This window comes from Lissotriton vulgaris, chromosome 12 (genome assembly GCF_964263255.1).
Source record: "Lissotriton vulgaris chromosome 12, aLisVul1.2, whole genome shotgun sequence".
NCBI lineage: Eukaryota > Metazoa > Chordata > Amphibia > Caudata > Salamandridae > Lissotriton > Lissotriton vulgaris.
In genome coordinates this window covers 720152055-720169701 of record NC_141700.1, presented here as the reverse complement: position 1 = coordinate 720169701, position 17647 = coordinate 720152055, and the positions used below count along the sequence as shown (strand labels likewise).

Below are 17647 nucleotides of genomic sequence, written 5' to 3'. Positions count from 1 at the left end.
TCATCATCATCATCATCATCATCATCATCATTTTATTTGAGCTAAACAAGTAAAGATCATAAAAGTACAATAATAAAAGTACCACAATAAAATACATTTGGTTCCAAAAGTGTCAGTGCATAGTAAGGAATTATTAACAAAACTATCCAGGCTCTCCTAACCCCACTTCATTGGGTCCAAATGACAAGATTTCGAAATAGAGGAGGGCAAAAACCTCAGCTAAAGGGCCATAATTCTACCATTACTACAAGGCGAGGTCCCTGACTGCACAATATGAAGGACAGAATGGGAGAAGTTCTACTACGCGGAACTATGCAAAGTGACCAAAAAACTCTACTGTGCTTTTCTCATTGATTTCCAATGCCTGGTGTTTGACCCGCACTGGAAAATCAGCACGAGCAGCACCATGCGCAGTGCAAGAGTGTGCTGCTTCTTTTCTTGCCGCTCGACCATCTGCGACCTCCAACATTCAGAAATCTCGTTGGAAGGTGGATTTTCTTTTCTTGCACTCACCAACTTGCTGAGCGTGAGCGAGGAAAAAGTGAAACTATGTTTTTCAGAACTCTGCGTGTTCCGCAGAGTTCCAAGTGTGCAAAACTCTGTGAGCAGAGTGGAGTTCACCGCTCCCACGCCCTCACTTGCTTATGGAGATTAACCCTCCTCATAACCAGGGGGTTGATTGCAACAAAGAAAAAGATGTGCGCTTCGAATGTCTCCTGTACTTTTCGCTCACACACGATTGATGCAAATTGTTTAAATATCCCTCTCCTTGTAGTAAGTATGGCATTAGGCCTTTGACCTTTCATAAATTGATACAGTAAAGAGTCTTTGGAATAGGACAAACTCCATCCTCCCATTTTATCATTGACCCCACACTTTATATCTCCTGCAGGCCTCACCCCAGAGCACTGAATATGTAGAGCAAGATGGATAAGCCATGGAAGACATTGGCTGAGTAGAGGATGGAGGGATGGCTCCTCTATTTGAGTGGAGGAGTGCCGCTTAACAAAGAAAAGGTCTGCTAGAGCTTAAAAATAAAATGGCAGCAGCGAACTGTGCGCTTACGTTTAAAATGTGCATGTCTCTTTGACCCGCTGTCTTGTGATGGCCAGCCAGGCATGGGCATTTTAAACCTTTCTAACCCAGCTGTTTAACACATCTGGGTTAGAGAAAGCAAAGTCTTCAAGCGCTCTTAAGAGCACTGAGAGAGGCTGTTCATTTCAACTCTGATGCTTCTCTCATGCTGGTTAACAGAATGAGAGCAGAACCAGGATTGGCTTGGGAGTTAGAAGCTTGCGACGAGGAGCGAAGACCAATCGAGGAGGATGTTTTGCTCGCGCAGGAAGGTAAGTGTATTTTATTTAATTATTTTTTTTCAGTGCCACCTGCCCCACCACCCTCTGTACATGCCAGCTGCCGCTTAAAGGATGTATATATACATTGAAAGGGAGCCCATAAAATAAATGCATGAATTTTCCAAATATTTGCATCTAGCGCCTTTTCATCCCATATTTTTACAACTATATTGCCAAGCAAAGAATGGTGACAAGCAGCAGCAGGATTATCAAGGAATTAGTTGAAGAGATGCCAAAGTACTATCAGGTTAAACTGCATCTGACTAAATACCCGGTCTTTTTCAAATGCAGAATCTGCTGGCACAGGTTTGATGAAAACTCTCAAAATAGTGAGTTGAGTTTGTGTATATCTGTCAAAGTTTGCAGATAAATCAAATGCATTGAGACCCACGTGGACATTTTGTCTTATTGGTGGACTTTTATTTATTTACCAATGCAGATTTCACACTTTCCTGATTCTGAGAATTAGTGTTGGGATTTCAAACTCTTAATATTTGCAAAACTAAATGAAACTTAGTTGTGTACATAAATTTGTGAATCTGGCCTAAAGTGCTTGAGAGTAGAGTGAAGGCTTCATCCTCCTAAGCTGTTAATGTACTGGTCCATTCAGACTTTCAGGCCCTTCACTCAACTCATACTGCCCTCTCTCACATCGCCAACAACTTATTTTTCTTTGATCACCACAATCACCTTTTGTATATCATCATTCTTCCTGATTTGTTAGTGACATTTAGCACAATATATCACCCAGCTTTATTCTCATTCCTCACCTCCTTCTGCCCTGCTGTCGGTCTTTTCTAAGCATGGGCGAATTTTGCGAATCTCGCGTTCGCGAATTTTGCGGATTTGCGAACTCGCAATCCGCAAAATCCGCCAATTCTCGCGAATTTGCGGATTTTTTTTTGTGTGTTTGCGCGGGTTTCTGCCAGTTCGCGAGGGTTTTGTACAATTTCGCAAATTGCGAACTTACCTGTCGGGTCGCAAGTTTCGCGAACTTGTTGTTTCTACGTGTCCAGCCTGTTTGGGACACTCTTCTTCATCACTGCCACTCTCTGTCACCACTGCCACTCTCTGACTACTCATGCCACCCTCTGGCCCACCCATGCCACCCTCTGTTTCATCACAGCACCCTCTGGTTGTCCAGTCAGTGTACATTATTGTGGCAACGCAAGCACACCTTCCCTGCCTCAAGTGACCTGAATTAATTTGGGGCTGATTAATGTGTCACAGAATATTTTTTTAGCTGGCACCTGCTTCCTTAGTGCTTCCTGATTAGTGATCTCTTGCACTTGCTAAGTGCTTTCATTGTTGCAAAATTAGTTACAACACCTGCCCTGCCCCAACTGACAATAATGAATTAGGGGCTGATTAATGGATTTGAACTTCCAGCCTGGCTCCTGCTTGTCTCCCTTAGCTGTAATTCAGGACCTTTGTGGCATATGTGTAACTATTCTGAGGTTCAGAGCAGGGTCACATAATAGTTTCAACTGGCAACTGAACTCTGGAGGGGCCCCTCAGGAAGCACTACAGGAAATGGCTACTAATGATGAGCCTGAACTTTTGAACCTGGTAAGTAGTTTCAGTTTTGCTAAGATCGTATTTCTGCAATTTTGCACTTATTCGCGGGGCGCGAACTCACGCGAACAGTGCGAGCAAAATCCGCTGCTCGCGGATTTGCGGATTTTGCGGGAGATTCGCAAATCTCGCGGATTGCGAATGTACCGAAAATCCGCAAAATCCGCGAGCGAAACGGATTTTCCGCCCATGCTTAGTCTTTTCCTATCTATTTGATTATTCCTCCTCAGTGACATGGGCTACAAGAGATCACAGCTGGTCCCTCCACAAATCAGGGTCTTTCAAGGGTCAATCCTAGGCCACTGCTATACTCCATATACACCAGCTCCATGAGTGGCATCTCCTTTGGCATCTAGTATCTCCTTCCCACTGATTACACAAATCTTATCCTTTCACACCCTCTACCCATGCATCTCGGATTGCTTCTCTATGACCAGGTGCTGGGGGGCACTCATCTGTCATGTTTAACTCCTCCAAATCTGAGGTTCTTTATTTTCTCATCTACCTCATCTGAATCAGCACCTCTGTCTAGTTCTCTCCACTTTCCTTCAGACATCTTGACTTTCTCCTCTTTTTCTAGAAACCTTGGGGTTCATTCTAACCCTTTCGTTATTAGCGTCATCGCAGCATGCGACTACCTATTAAATATAAGTAAAATACAACCATGTCTTCTGTCTCACTACCAAGACAGTAATTATTTCACTAGTAGTTAGTAAATTAGATTACCACAACAGCCTGTTCAAAGGTTAATCAAAAATTCCTTCCCCTGACTGCACAAGATTCTGAAGTTTGCCCTCAAACTTTACCCTGCCAGGGCACACACCAGCCACTCTCTTCTGCACAAAGCTGGGCGGTTCTCTGCTGAAAATACGACCCTCTGCAAATCATTGGTAATAATATATAAACAGCCACAGTACCTCTACAGATTGCCTTTCTATTATACTGCCTGGCTGTGCTCCTTCCAGGAATTTATGATCAGAGCCTGCTCGTTACACCAGGGGCATAACATAAGCCCCTGCAGCCCCTGCTGAGCAGGGGAGTCTCAAACATTCAGGAGGTCCCTAGCGCCAGAGGGTGGCCCATTCAGCTGAAAACCAATGAATAACTGTGAGACGTGGGAGACTCGGGCTTCTCATCACATTCTTCAGGGAGGGGGGGCATCACTTTGCATTACACCACTGGGCTTCACCCAACAAACAGTGTACACCATTTAGTTTCTGATTGCCCCCTTGTAGTGCCCATCACTGGAATTCACTGCTTACTTAGAATGCCCCACATTCATGGTTTCCAAAATCACTTTGAAACGATACCTCAGAAGTCTGTAAAAAAAGAACAATTGATGAGGCACACTGTGCCAAATTTGGAAATGGGCTGACCTCGTTTCTGAACTAGGTATAATCAGAGACATAGCTTCTGGAGGCTGTTTGGTGTGTAACACCCCATAAATAAATGTATTCTTGGCTTAGTAGAAGCATCTGGATGCCCGGAGGCGGGTCTGCTATGTCTGTGTCCTTTTTTTAAATTAGTGCCAATAATAAAAGACAAAACAGTGACCTTTGATGTAAAACAGCAGAAAGAGTGAGAGCTAGAGATACACATCTGGTGCCTGAATTTCAAAATGTGAAACCAGATAGCCTGGAATCATCGCCAGCCTCCCTGCGTATCCACATTGTTGCCATCATCAACAATACGATTTCTAGGCCATGTTTAAAGTTTCGTGACCACTGGCTTGCCTCTTATTTCACTAATGGCATTGTCGTTGGCGGGGGAGGGGGGCATAATTGTTTCTTAGTTCATGTTTAAAAACTATCACTTTTGAAAAATATTTGTCTATGTAGAGATAGAATCTTATGTACTAAGTGTGATGTTGTTGCATTCCAAGTTAGAACATGGAGTGTTTAGTACAGAGATTCTAATACGCTGCAGTTGGCTGTGGTCCTCCGTGGATGGGGTCTTTCTAATAAAGACTCTTCAAAGATCATCACTTCCAGCGGAATTATCTTTATTTTACACTAAGGTGAAACGCTTCTGCATGGTAAAGAAATGTTTTTGTACATTTTTTGAATAGACTATCATATTTTTGCATTACATTGGTTGCGCAATATACATATCAAAAGTTTTTATGGTTAGGCTCATGCATAGGCTCTTGGAGCCAAGTCAGATACCTGCTAGACACTGGTTTGGCTTACCCTAATATTTTGCCAGTACGCCCAACTCTATTTGACAGGCTTAGTACATGGGGTCAAAATTTGTAAAAGGTGAGGACTGGAAACATGGAGGCCCATCTACATGCACCAATTTGGCAATTCTATGATCAAGGCTTCTTGTAGCAGAGATATAAAGAGTGTATAAATGATAAGACAACAGTAACTCCGGGATGTTGTGTTGTACATGACCATAGTCATAGTCATGAGTTAACTCTCACACAGGGGGATCAAAAGAAAGTATATGTTACAAAATAGAAACATCTATCCTATATTACGTCCAGGCAAATGTTTCTCACACAAAATATAGGGTAGCAAGGTAAAACGGGGCACAAACTGTGGCAGGAAGGGGCACACAAGGTGTTTGGACGAAAACCCTCACTCACCGGAGGATGACATGCTTCATCATAGGGTTCCTCCAGCACACCGGACAACAAGGTACCCGGTGTGGGCTAGAACTTCCCCACGCAGGAAGGAGCAGGAGTGTTTTCTCAATAAAGCAAGCGAGATTGCAATACCTCACGGGTAAAATTGAGGGGCAGAGTGCAAAAACAAAAATAGTGTATGTTAACACTATCTCCGTAGGTATAACAACTTTATTGATACGTCCTACGGCATAGAGAATGAAAGCAATGCGAGACAAGGTTATGTATGTATACCCTGTGATCAGGTCAACATGTTCCTGCCCTAGATGACATCTAAGTTCAGGGCATTCATCAGGACCAGAATCTTCAGTCACTCAGTGTAAAAAAATATGTGAATAAAGAGGAAGAACAATAATAATCAGGCCTCTAATCTTGACCAACCATGTGTCGCAGTAACAATCAGTTTGGTAGGTCAGGTGGCCCTAAGAACAACGTGTATAGTCCGAATCTGCAGTCTACAGAGTCTTTCACCATGTAGATTCCTCTAACGAAAATGAGTTGTGCTCCATCGGGGACTTTCGGGTGAGTGGGGGTTGTCATCCAAACACCTTGTGTGCCCCTCCCTGCCACAGTTTGTGCCCAGTTTCACCTTGCTATACTATATTTTGTGTGAATAACATAGTCATGAGTTCCCAGGGAGAATTACCAGGCCAAGATGGAACAGACAGGGGAGTAGCTTCATGGGTTAGGGGGGTGTTTGGGTGTGAGTTTTTCGGGCGCGAGGGGTTTGGGTGTTAAACCACCCAAATGCAACCTTGGCTTTGCAGTTGGATTTAGGGGCACTTAGTGAACCCATAGAAGTGCTCCTTGAAAGGGTACAAATTTACAATTTTTGGGATTTCATAACATTGGCAGTGGTAGGCTTGGAAACCTGTGCTAGTCTCGGGTTTCCAGACATACTGCTGGCAATCAAACACCCAAAATGTGATGTTATGAATGCTTACAAATAGTCTAACTAGTGGCAAACACTCAGGGTAGCATCCGAACCCATCGTTTTTCGCCCACTCTGTCACTGTAAATAGAGGCCACCCTGTTCATTGTGGAAACAGTCCATCCTGAACCTTGGTCATTTCACCCCTCCACCCTTCATTTTCGATTGGGAAATTTGAGATTCACATCCACAGAATCTCATTAAGTTACGCCCCTGAATATCATTGAATTGTTGTTTTCTCTCTGTTGGTGTGATGCAGTCCCTGCATCACAAAAACAGCTTATTTGATCAAAGCTCTCACCTCTCTGCCATATTAATTGCATCATACCTTATTATCTATGTACCACAATTCACATTATGTAAGACAGTCTGGACAGAATGCCATGCTGCTTTTTCCCAAGTTGAATGGAGGTGCTGTTTACCCACAACATGGCAATCTTCTATATAAGGAGATGAGAGGATGCTTACCGTGTCCCCAGGCTCGTTACTCAGGAGCTTTGCAGTTACCATTGCAGAGGCGGTAGTGCCCACATCCGGTAGGATGTCCATGACACTTTCCAGTGTTGCTGTGCCTTTGGTTTTAGGAGGAGGTTGGCGCATTGTGCTGGGACTGTTCGGCATCCAGGAGAGGAAATCAAACTATAGTGGCCAAAGACCAAATGGAAGAAAAAGGAACAGCTGAAATGTGTAATCATTTTTAATAAGTAGTCTTATTTCGCTCTGACAGATCCAAAGTTGTCAGAGTGCTTTACAGGAAAAAAATAATTAACTTGAAAAGCCAAGATATGCTACATCAAATAATGTCATTGTTACGCAGATACAAATATCAGGCAGGAAAACCTTGTTTGTTAGGTATTAAATCACCATTGGAGAGAAGATTGGAACAGTGTGTGTTTCAGTAAGGAGTCAGAATTTCAGACAGAGCTGATATACAAGGAATAATCACAAACCAAGGGATATTGTCAATAACCACAGACCAAAGGATATTTCCAAAATTATGCAAGAGATAAATGGCCCACTTGAGACTTCTTTTTTCTCACCAGGTACTGTGTTATCTCTGAAAGAAAGGCTTGGTTACTGGCATTAACTTGGAAAAATGATAGCCCACCATGTGTAAATGCTGTCCCTCTTGTCTCCATTCAGATCTGGGCTTTAACTATCAAAGGGTGCATCAGGCACATTGGTGACGATATGTATGAATAGGATACATTTAACCCATTTACCAAGAGCAATGCCCTCTAGTGAATGTCTGGACCTCCTTAGGTCAATTGCTAAGTACAAAAACTTACAATGTGACCTACTGATCCTCTTATAATGATGTATGTATGTATTTTTTAAATAGCACAAACCTAATCTTAAGACAGCAGAGTACTGATACCCTGGCTTTGCTTGTTCTAAGGAACATTTATGTTTTTTTAGATGTGGATAGAACAGATGGGGTTTCTAGACTCTTACATTCACTTGGTCAATTTCCCCCACCACATACAGTACTAGAAGCATATTCACAATTACCTGCCCACTGTTGACAGCAGCATGCTGAGTGGAACTTGTGAAAATTACCATAGTCAGATACTTGATCAGTTCTGCTCGGGTCTGTAGCTTGGTCGGAACTCCTGAAAGAATACAATAAAAATGTACCTTCACTCTTAAGAGGTTTAGCTGTGTCAGATCCTTTGCCCTATTGGCCACAGGTGTGTATCTTCAGAGACTGTTCAGAAGGATCATGGTCATTTGTAGTTGTGTGCATGAAATGGTATGCCTGTGGAGTATTTACTTTTCTCAACATTTAAACAGATTCACAATGCGGTGCTACAAACCAGTGGCATTTCTGGCACTGTTGAAAGGAAGTGTCTTACAAGTTCTAGTGCAATGAAAAACAGTAAAGAATTATAGATAAGTTTGAGTTCCAAAAGAAATGTTCTAATTTTAATTTGTTTAAAAAAATGCAGTATACACTGAAATGGTCCAAATTCATCCTATATTTAAATATAACCTTCGACCCTACTACTGAGAGGTTAAAGACTCAGAACATGTGGGACAGAGCATTTAAAAATGATAAAATATGTTAAAGGTTCAGAATATGAGGGAGAGCGCCTTTAAAAACTGGTATAGCCTGAGGTAGAAGAGCTAATAAGCTATTAGAACATTCAACCCACTAAGGGTATAATGTTCTAAATTAAAAAGGGAGAAATAGAAAGCCAATCATTGAAATCATTGGAATGCTGAAGCCCTAAGCCACTTCATTATCGTCAATGGAGCTCTCAACATTCTTATGTTCTCAACAGAGTTAGGAACCTTTTGTTGCCTAACTTCAGCTGAAACTTCATGTACGAAAGTTCCTAAATTTTCTAGATTCCACAATCAGGCTCAATGTCTTGTGAATTCCGGGTAAAGCTACAATCAGTGAGAGAAATATGCATGGGGAGGACGAGTAACAAACTCTTGCCAACAAGATCAACCAATTGTACTGTATTGTAGCTTACATTTAGTCTCCATTTTGGTTATTCATTTTAAATTAGCATTGCTTTCCAGTGGTTGGCTGTACATGCTTTTCCCTATGGCGAAAATGCCCTATGCTCTCATTTATTTCAGATAGACATGTGTTATTCAGCACTAAGATACCCTTCTGGGGGAACGTGCACTTTACACATATACATGTTACTTTTTTTATAGACATTGTGCTTGGTAGTCTGCACGTTTAGTTTCTGTGTTATACAATTCAGAATATGACGTATTGTTTTTATCTGTGCTCATAGGCGAAAACTCTTCTGCTTTAGTCTAATTAAAATAGTGTCCATGCTGAAGGTGGTGAGAGGTTAACTTCCTGTCAGACTCATCATGCAATGTTGCTGTGACCTATGGCTGACATGCAGTCCAGCTGTCCCCGACCTTCATTCTGAGCAGGAATATAGCCATGGAACAAAAAGGCTTGCACACTCTAGATAGAGTGCATTCCTTAATGCACTAAGGCCAGCTTCCTGACAGTACCAATGTATAGGGTTGGGTCATTCCAATAGGACTGAGGAATGGATTCTCCATATATGCTCTCTTTAGCATAGAGAAATTCATAATAAGAGTAATGTTAGTAACAATATGAACAATTAACATGGTTGAATTGTTTGTGTTTTTCACCATTCTAATCATGCTTATTGCAATGATGTGTTTCATCTTTATCATAATTGCAATTGCAATACTGTATGTTTTTTGTGACACTTCAGGCTTGCATGAGTGACAAACAAAACGGTCAGACTTGTTTCTACTATATCTTTGGGAATCTGAGAGTCATGTTCTAGGTTACCGACAACATTTATAACTCTGTGGGTTTAGGAGCTCAGATTTAGTACTGTAAGCTAGCCAAACAGAGCAACATTTACTGATTATATAGTAAGACTCAGTCTCTGTATTATGACATTTTGTTGTTCTAAATACACAGTCATTCTAGATCAGAAAGTACCGTATAAACGTACCTGAGGATTTCCTCTTCAGGAAGCCTTCTTTGAAGATCTCCCACACCCACGCTTGAAGCTCTTCGTCCTTCTGGATGCTCTCTTCACTTTTATAGTAGAAGTCAACAATACCAGACACAAAACTAAGAGCAACAGAAAATGGATTAGCGTCAATTGGTGAAAGACCACATTTGACACTTCGAGACCAAAGAAGATGAAGCTGTACCTCTTACTGCAAGAAAAGCAGGCATCACTCATTTAACATTTATTCTCCATGTTTTAACCATTAGTTTAACATGGAATATCGACATGCAAAGGGATCCTTTATACTTACTAACAAGATTTACCTCAAAGGCCTGGGGAGCCAATTCCCCCATTGCCAGTGAATCTACTCTGGAATAAGTTCTGCTATCTTGCTCCTCAGGATGGAAAGGTGTTCTCCTCCCTAATGGAAAGGGGCTGAGGCAGGTTGTGGGGCCACAGCTCTAAACAGGTTCAGATGTCCCATTTCCTTCTGAGATAGGTCACACAGATGCTCTACTAAGGGCTCCCACTGTATCCAGTGGAGCCTAGCATAACAAGGTCATATCAAGAGAGCGACCATTTCATGTTTTGAGTCATCTCTGCTCATGTTCTCTGCACACTACATTGTTTTGAACATAACACAAGTGCATTATGTGTTGAATTAGACAGACAAATCTTACAGCCACCCATTTCTTGGAAGAAATGACTTTCATTTTTGCAGTGCCTGAGGGAACTTTCTGTGCAAGCAGGAAGAATGGAATTGTCTCTTTGCTGTTCACTTCAGGGCATGGCCACTTACTATCTGTCCACAGGTATGCAGCCCGTAATAGGTTGCTTCATAACATTTTGATTAGGTCATAATCTGACCTACCTCATGAACAGTAATGAGGTGATCGCAAATTACAACTCACTCCGATTTTTAGCATTCACAGGGATGGTGGCCAGCTACGATCAGCAGTCCAACATATCAGAGGCTGCCTTTATGTAAAAAATCTTTTTTTAAATCCAGCCTGTTTTGATTAAAGTAAACAGGGCTAAGTTTAAAGATGTTATTTTTTTTAAAGTATGTTTCAGAGTTGGAAGTGGTCTCCAGACCGCTGCCTATTCCCCATCAAGCTTTTTATAATACAATCATAAAGGGAAAGGGCCCCAGCCATCCCCTTTCCCTTTTGGCACTTATACGACTTGTTGTGTTTTATAGAACTCTGTTTCATCAGCAGGACTGGCCTTTGCTAAGCTAGATGCTTGGATTATACCAAAGTTGTCATCTCTCTTGGTCCTCATCAAGTCCTCTCCAGGGGGCTGCTGCTGGTGATCTCAGAGGGCAACCTTTTTGTTTTCACAGTTCAGGTCCCTTGCTGATTACCTCAGAGCAGTTACATATCTGTTTGATCACATAATTCCCAATGTCCTCAGTCATTCATTCCATATCCAAGCATGTTTCCTTCCGGGCTAAAAGGGATATGAGAGTCCAGGTGAGGGGGCGGGATGAGATGAGAAGGAGAACGAAAGGCGATGAGGAGAAAGGTATATAGAAGGAGACTGGAGCAAGAAGATTTATGTATAGCCCATAAAGAATCAACAGTTGCCGGCGGCCTGGAACAAATAAAAGTATTAAAGCAGTTCACTAGATCAGCTGCCTGTGCATACCTGTGAATCTAGGCACCTTGGGCTTGCACCCATGACTGGCCCTCCACATCAGTTTGCTGTCGTCTGTCTATTGGCTCCAGAAAATCCAGTGATCCAATCTACCCAGGTTCAAGAGTCCAGTGTTACAAAAATACCCACCCCACAACTCTGCCACATCCTGCTAAGTACAGTTTTGACTGTTCTGGCTGGGAGTAGCAAGTAGAAATATCTGTATCACATAACATTTGGAATGCACACACGTTCTATTGTGGGCACAGTTAGTGCTCTCTTTATGGTGAGAGCAGTACTTGCATTCAAGGTGAGAGCAGAATGTTGGTTGATATCCTAACGATGTAGGGTCATACAAGTAATGACTTTTCAGTTCACAATACGTTTGCAGGGGTACTTTTTTAGATATCGGCGCTTAAGGAATGGTTTACTGAATTGTGCAAGCTTCATTGGCTGATTTGTCCATGTTTCTTATCCAAGCTGACATCCGTTGCTGCTCTACAAACCTACACTGATCATATCTTGCCTAACAGATCAGAAACAGTCATCCATACAAACATTCATTATGGTGACAATCGCTCACCAAAATATTAATTGATGGCACCAACATTCTTCATTACCACTGCTAGAGCTTCAACCCAAATCATACAGTAGTTTTAGATGGGGATTGTGCGGGACGTAATTGATACTGAGGTGTTACGTCCCTTAGTCCGGAAAATTATATACAATTCTGTGATTCTCATTTCAGATCATTCACTGTGACAGGTTGTGAACGCACAAATCATGTACACTTGTCTGTTAATGGGAAACAGCAATCAAGCGCAGTCATGGAGGTATGTGTATTTAAACTCAAGCTTGAGAGATACAGAGCGGTCAGCTTCCAAGTATGCTCTGTCATACGCAGCTGGCCTTATCTTTATATACCATTTGAACTACATTGACATTAAGTATGGGTGAATTTTGCGAATCATCGGTCCGCAAATTCACGCGAAATCGCAAAAAAATCCCAGAATTCGCAGATTTTCCTGCAAAATCGCAGATTTTTTTGCGATTTGCACCATACTTAACTGGAGTACTTTCTACTGGCTAATCAGTAAGTGCTACCTCATTGGGTAAATGTATTGTGCTTTTCCTGCACTACAGCTGCGTAAATGCCCAGAAGAGTTGTGTTCAGTGACCAGGTGTGTCTGTAACTTTGCCACAGCGCCCATAGGCGCCGAGGTCCCTCGAGTGAGCTGTCCATCACAGTGGGGGAAAGGGAGGGAAGAGGTTGCATAGCCTAGTGTGTGTGGGGCCGGGCTTCTGTGCGAGTTCACATGCCTCTTGTTTATAAAGGGTCAGAGACCGATCAGAGCAGCAAATGAGGAGATAGCAGTAAGTGCTGGTCACTGGAAGTACAGGGGGATTGCGCTCGAGAAACTCATGGATGCCTAGACCTCCATCACGTATTACAGCTAATTGTAGACGGTAGATCTGGGGAGAAAGCACACCTGCCTAGCAACGACCGTGCTCACTAGATTCTTGGGCTGATTATAATGCGTTAATTAAATTGAGCTTCAACTCGGGCACCTGCTTTTTTTTTCGCGCCTATAGGCGTCGAGGTCCCTCGAGTGAGCTGTCCATCACAGTGGGGTAAAGGGAGGAAAGAGGTTGCATAGCCTAGTGCGTGTGGGACCGGGTTTCTGTGCAAGTTCACATGCCTCTTGTTTATAAAGGTAATCAAACATATTCAGAATTTGATCGACAACTCTCCTTTTTCAAATGTGACACTCAGCTCTACCGCCAAACAGCAAAATGAATCGGATCGTTTAATACGATTACAAAAAAAGCATGTACGCACGGAACTGCATGGACATTTCCTCCTGAGGTACCTGAAAGGGGGTACAATCCCTTGGGGCTTACAGGTGAAAAATGTCCCTGTAATATTCGTGGAAGATGCAGAATATAAAAAAGGCTTCAGCTTTATCAATACGAAGTGCAGCAGGGACCTCATGGTCCACACTATAGAGACCGCACAGAGGTTGTGCTTACAAGAACAAAAAGAGATCGAGGAACTTATTGAGACGATTAAGACCAGTCCGGCTGTGACGGATGCCAAGACACTATTGGAGAAAATCGAGAAAGACATTAGAACTTTCAGAGATAATACTATTAATGACAAAACTTTTAAATACGAAAGAGACGTGAAGGCATTCAAAATCGAACAAGTATACCCCTTCTTAAAGGAGGATTACTACACCCAACAAGATTCCCGTAGAGCCCTTTCAACCTTTCAAGGCCGCTCAAGGAACAGATTCACAACATTTTCGGAAACCTCTTCCTCTGATTCATCAGGGTCCGACAATCGTAATCCAAACAAAAAACAGGTGGCTTTTTTAGACCAGGGCCAACAGCCAAAGGCCCGGTTCAAACAACCGTGGGAGATGCGAACCAGGAACCGCTCATACAAGTCATAGAGGGTTCCAGTGCTGTAGTCAATTTGTCCAACAGACCGTTAACACCAGACGAACATTCAGTCCTAGCGTTGGGCCTTAAATTTGTGCCTGGCAGGAAAACTGACTATACAAAACTCAAGCTTGAATCTATTGAGTTTTGTCGTAAAATCCGTCTCAGGGTCTTCTTTTAGAATCCGTCTCAGGGTCTTCTAGAGCAGCGAATGAGGAGAAAGCAGTAAGTGCTGGTCACTGGAAGTACAGGGGGATTGCGCTCGAGAATCTCGTGGAATCCTAGAACCCCATCACGGATTACAGCTAATTGTAGACGGTAGATCTGGGGAGAAAGCACACCTGCCTAGCATCGACCGTGCTCACTAGATTCTTGGGCTGATTATAATGCGTTATTGAATTTGAGCTTCAACTCTGGCACCTGCTTTTTTTATCTGTAAGTGCTTCCTGCTGAGGTTTAATTGTTGGGACAGGCGCCTTCTTGCCTAATTGTAACTATTTTCTGACCCTGCTTCGAGGGTCAGAGCAGGATGAGAGAATAGTTGCAAGTAGGCAACGAGGCAGCTCAGGAAGCACTTAGAGGGTTACAGCAGGTGCCCAAATTGAAGTTAATTCCTTTGTAACCATTTTGTAAATGGTTACAAAGAAATTAGCTTCAACTTGGGCACCTGATGTAACCCTGTAAGTGCTTCCTGAGCAAAATGCGTCCCGCTCGCAAATTTTGCCATAATTTCGCGCGATTCATGGATCGCGAAATCGCGGAAAATCCGCAAATTCCGCGAGCGGAACAAACTTTCTGCCCATACCTAATTGACATACATTGAAATAGCTGAGTCAGATGTGTGTGCAGACAGTTGATTTCATAAGTTAAGCTTAACACCTTAGCTGCGGCGCAATTCCCTCCCCAGTGCTGCGCTGTCCATTCGAACTAGTGCTGAATGAACGTCCAATGGACGTGCGCAGCACTGGGGAGGTAGTGCTGCCGTCGGCCAATGCACCGACGCAGCACTTAAGGGCTTAATACAATCATGAACAGGAATCTTGGCAAAGCATGAATACATTCTGACGATTGAGGACAGGTGTAGTTTCAACATCTGCGGTTATCTTCCTTTCTCATCTACTTCTTATCTACCTGTTTCTTCAGTTCTTAAGAAAAAAGGGAAGCTTAACAAGCATAAACGGTTCTTGGCTTTTACCCACCCTTCCTCCTTCCCATGTGCAGAAGTTAGGGGTTGTACTCCTGTATAGCTCATTAAATCATGGTGCGTACACAACATGGGAGAACAGTTGATCAATATCACATTTATGCCCCAAAAAGTGATCAGTCTCTTCATGTGTCTTGGAAAATTTGGGAGACTTGTACCCCAGAAGGAGGACTTGTTGAAAGATATTCAAGTCAATTGGCTAACCTATTAACATTTTATTAGGGCAATCTTAAATTGGGGAATCTACAAGGAGTCATTGTGATCATTCATTACAAAAAACAGTTTGCCATAAAAAGTAATGAAGGTGCCATACTCCAGAACAACTCAGGGTGAACAGAAGAACACAAATGCTTGATGTTTTGTGATGGTGGAACTCAGAAATGCCTCTATAGTCCGCTAGATTTATGATATATCTAACATGCCTTGCCACGTTTATTAACATGGTCGCTATTTTTGAATACATTTCCTTAATATGAACTTGGTTTAGGTTTTAGGATTCATGCAGAGTAATTAATTATTTTGTGTGTGCAAGTTTGCTCTGTGCATTATTTTTCCACTTCACTACTCATGTTCACGAACAGAGAGGACGTAATATGTTTTCTGTGGAATGGTGTTGCTAGTTGTTTGGTTTCTGCACTAACGGCATACTCAGTGGAGAAAATACTTCCAGGTTTGGCAAATTAAAGCATTGTTTTCAGCTACATGTTGATACTCGCCCAACAGATGGTTCACACTTGGAAGTTTTTCCAACACCTCCATAATACTGTTATCGGCAGACAGATATATAAACTATTCGAATCAGGATGGGATGAAATTAGAAACCATATGCTCAGGGACATACTGCCTGTCCAGACATGATACTGAAGACCATCTCGACTGCAGCAAGTATGTGGGTTGTATTACATGTCTCAGCAACTATACACACTACATCATAATTCTGATAGAAAAGGTGGGAGTTTCCTGAACGAATTCACTATGGGTGTGTGATAATCAATGTTTGGTGCTTACATGATATTCATATTATTTACAATTATTATGGCTGAGGGATTCATAAACATGGCGGTAATCCATATTTATGCGATATATATTAGATTAGCACATAAAATACATAGGTTTGTGTGTGAAATGGTGTAGGGGAATTCAGGGTACCACTTCATATTTATAGCCTGCTAGATCTTCAGCCCATAGGAGAGGGTGGAACAGACCTGTCTGCTTTCCAATTTTCCACAGAGGACAAGGCTTTGTGAGTGCCTCTGAAGGCTAGGTAAACCCACGAAGCTCACGAATGCACACTTCAGCCCAAAAAGAGTCCCAATGACAGGCTCGGCTCATGTGGCAGCCACAAACCAGATACATGTAACACTCATAAAGCCGGCATCACCTTCGAGCAGGGCAGAGCCGGCACGGCTCATTAATTTGCGTTACATCAAGCACTCTGAAACTGAGGCAGCTATAGACCACCGGGAAAGAATGTGGCAGTGGTTGTAGCTGATTCGACTTGTCAGCTCTACTGGTAGGGCAGTTGTGCGTATAATGATGCCTCGGTGCTGGGCTTGTTGTTGAGTACAGCTCTCTCCAACTGAGGGCTGCGTCCTTTCTGATGCATGTGGTGCGGTCCCGGGCCCCTCGCCAAGGAGACGGCAAATTTCCACCCAAAGTCCCCAACCCGGAGGGTCGGCTCGTGCACCCCGCTGTAATGCCGTGGTCCGGCGTTCACACCACGCTGTAGCATAACTACTCCCCGTCCGAGCTCAAAGAAGTGCGGCGTACCCCCGGTCCGTGCCTACCAGCCCAATGCCGCCTCAGTACTCAGGATAAGGAGGTCTTTCGGCTCCTCTGGATGCGGTCTCCGTGCAGTTCTCATATTGATGGTGATTCTCATCTCTCGGCGCAGCCCGCAGTAGATAGACGGCTCACTGACGCCATTTTGGGAGACGGGCCGAGGAGTATCCAAACGCTGATTTCGGGCTTTTAAGATCGTTTCAAGCCTCAGCTTGCGCCTCGGCTGATGCCGCCAGCATTTCGATCCCGGAAACTGTTGTATGTTTATGGCCATTTGCTATAATTAGACTACCATGTTCATACATGCCAACATTTCAGAAGAGCAAAGTGGGAGAATTAAAAAAAAAATCGGGAGAATGGGGCATTGAATCGGGTTAACGGCATGTATGGGCTTAGGAAGTGGCTGCTGCAGGATCGGACATTTGAAACGTAAATGCACGTGTTTTATTAAACTTTCAGATGCAAGGAGCGCAATGGCAGGCAGAGAGAGGGCGATGCAAGTGTTGTGCACTGGCCTGGCAGGTTGCTGGCAGTGCATGCACTCCTCCTCCCCCTCCCCCGTGTGACAGCCCGGGCTAAAACAGCTTCCCGTGCACACACAGCCTCCCCAGTACTTCA

General features: G+C 43.1%; 1 protein-coding gene across 3 annotated transcripts in view; it reads right to left on the bottom strand.

Moving 5' to 3' along the window:
- LOC147678117 (hydroperoxide isomerase ALOXE3-like) overlaps positions 1–17647 on the bottom strand; it is a 186462-nt gene that overhangs the window by 41061 nt on the left and 127754 nt on the right. The window contains exons 11-13 of one of the 3 annotated variants that reach the window (XM_086945973.1): positions 9958–10079; positions 8003–8103; positions 6959–7129 (exon numbers count right to left, since the gene is read on the bottom strand). The exons of the other annotated variants lie outside the window; for them this stretch is intronic. Coding sequence (XP_086802099.1) covers positions 6959–7129; positions 8003–8103; positions 9958–10079 — 394 coding nt within the window. The remainder of the gene's footprint in view (positions 1–6958; positions 7130–8002; positions 8104–9957; positions 10080–17647) is intronic. 3 annotated transcript variants of the gene reach the window in all.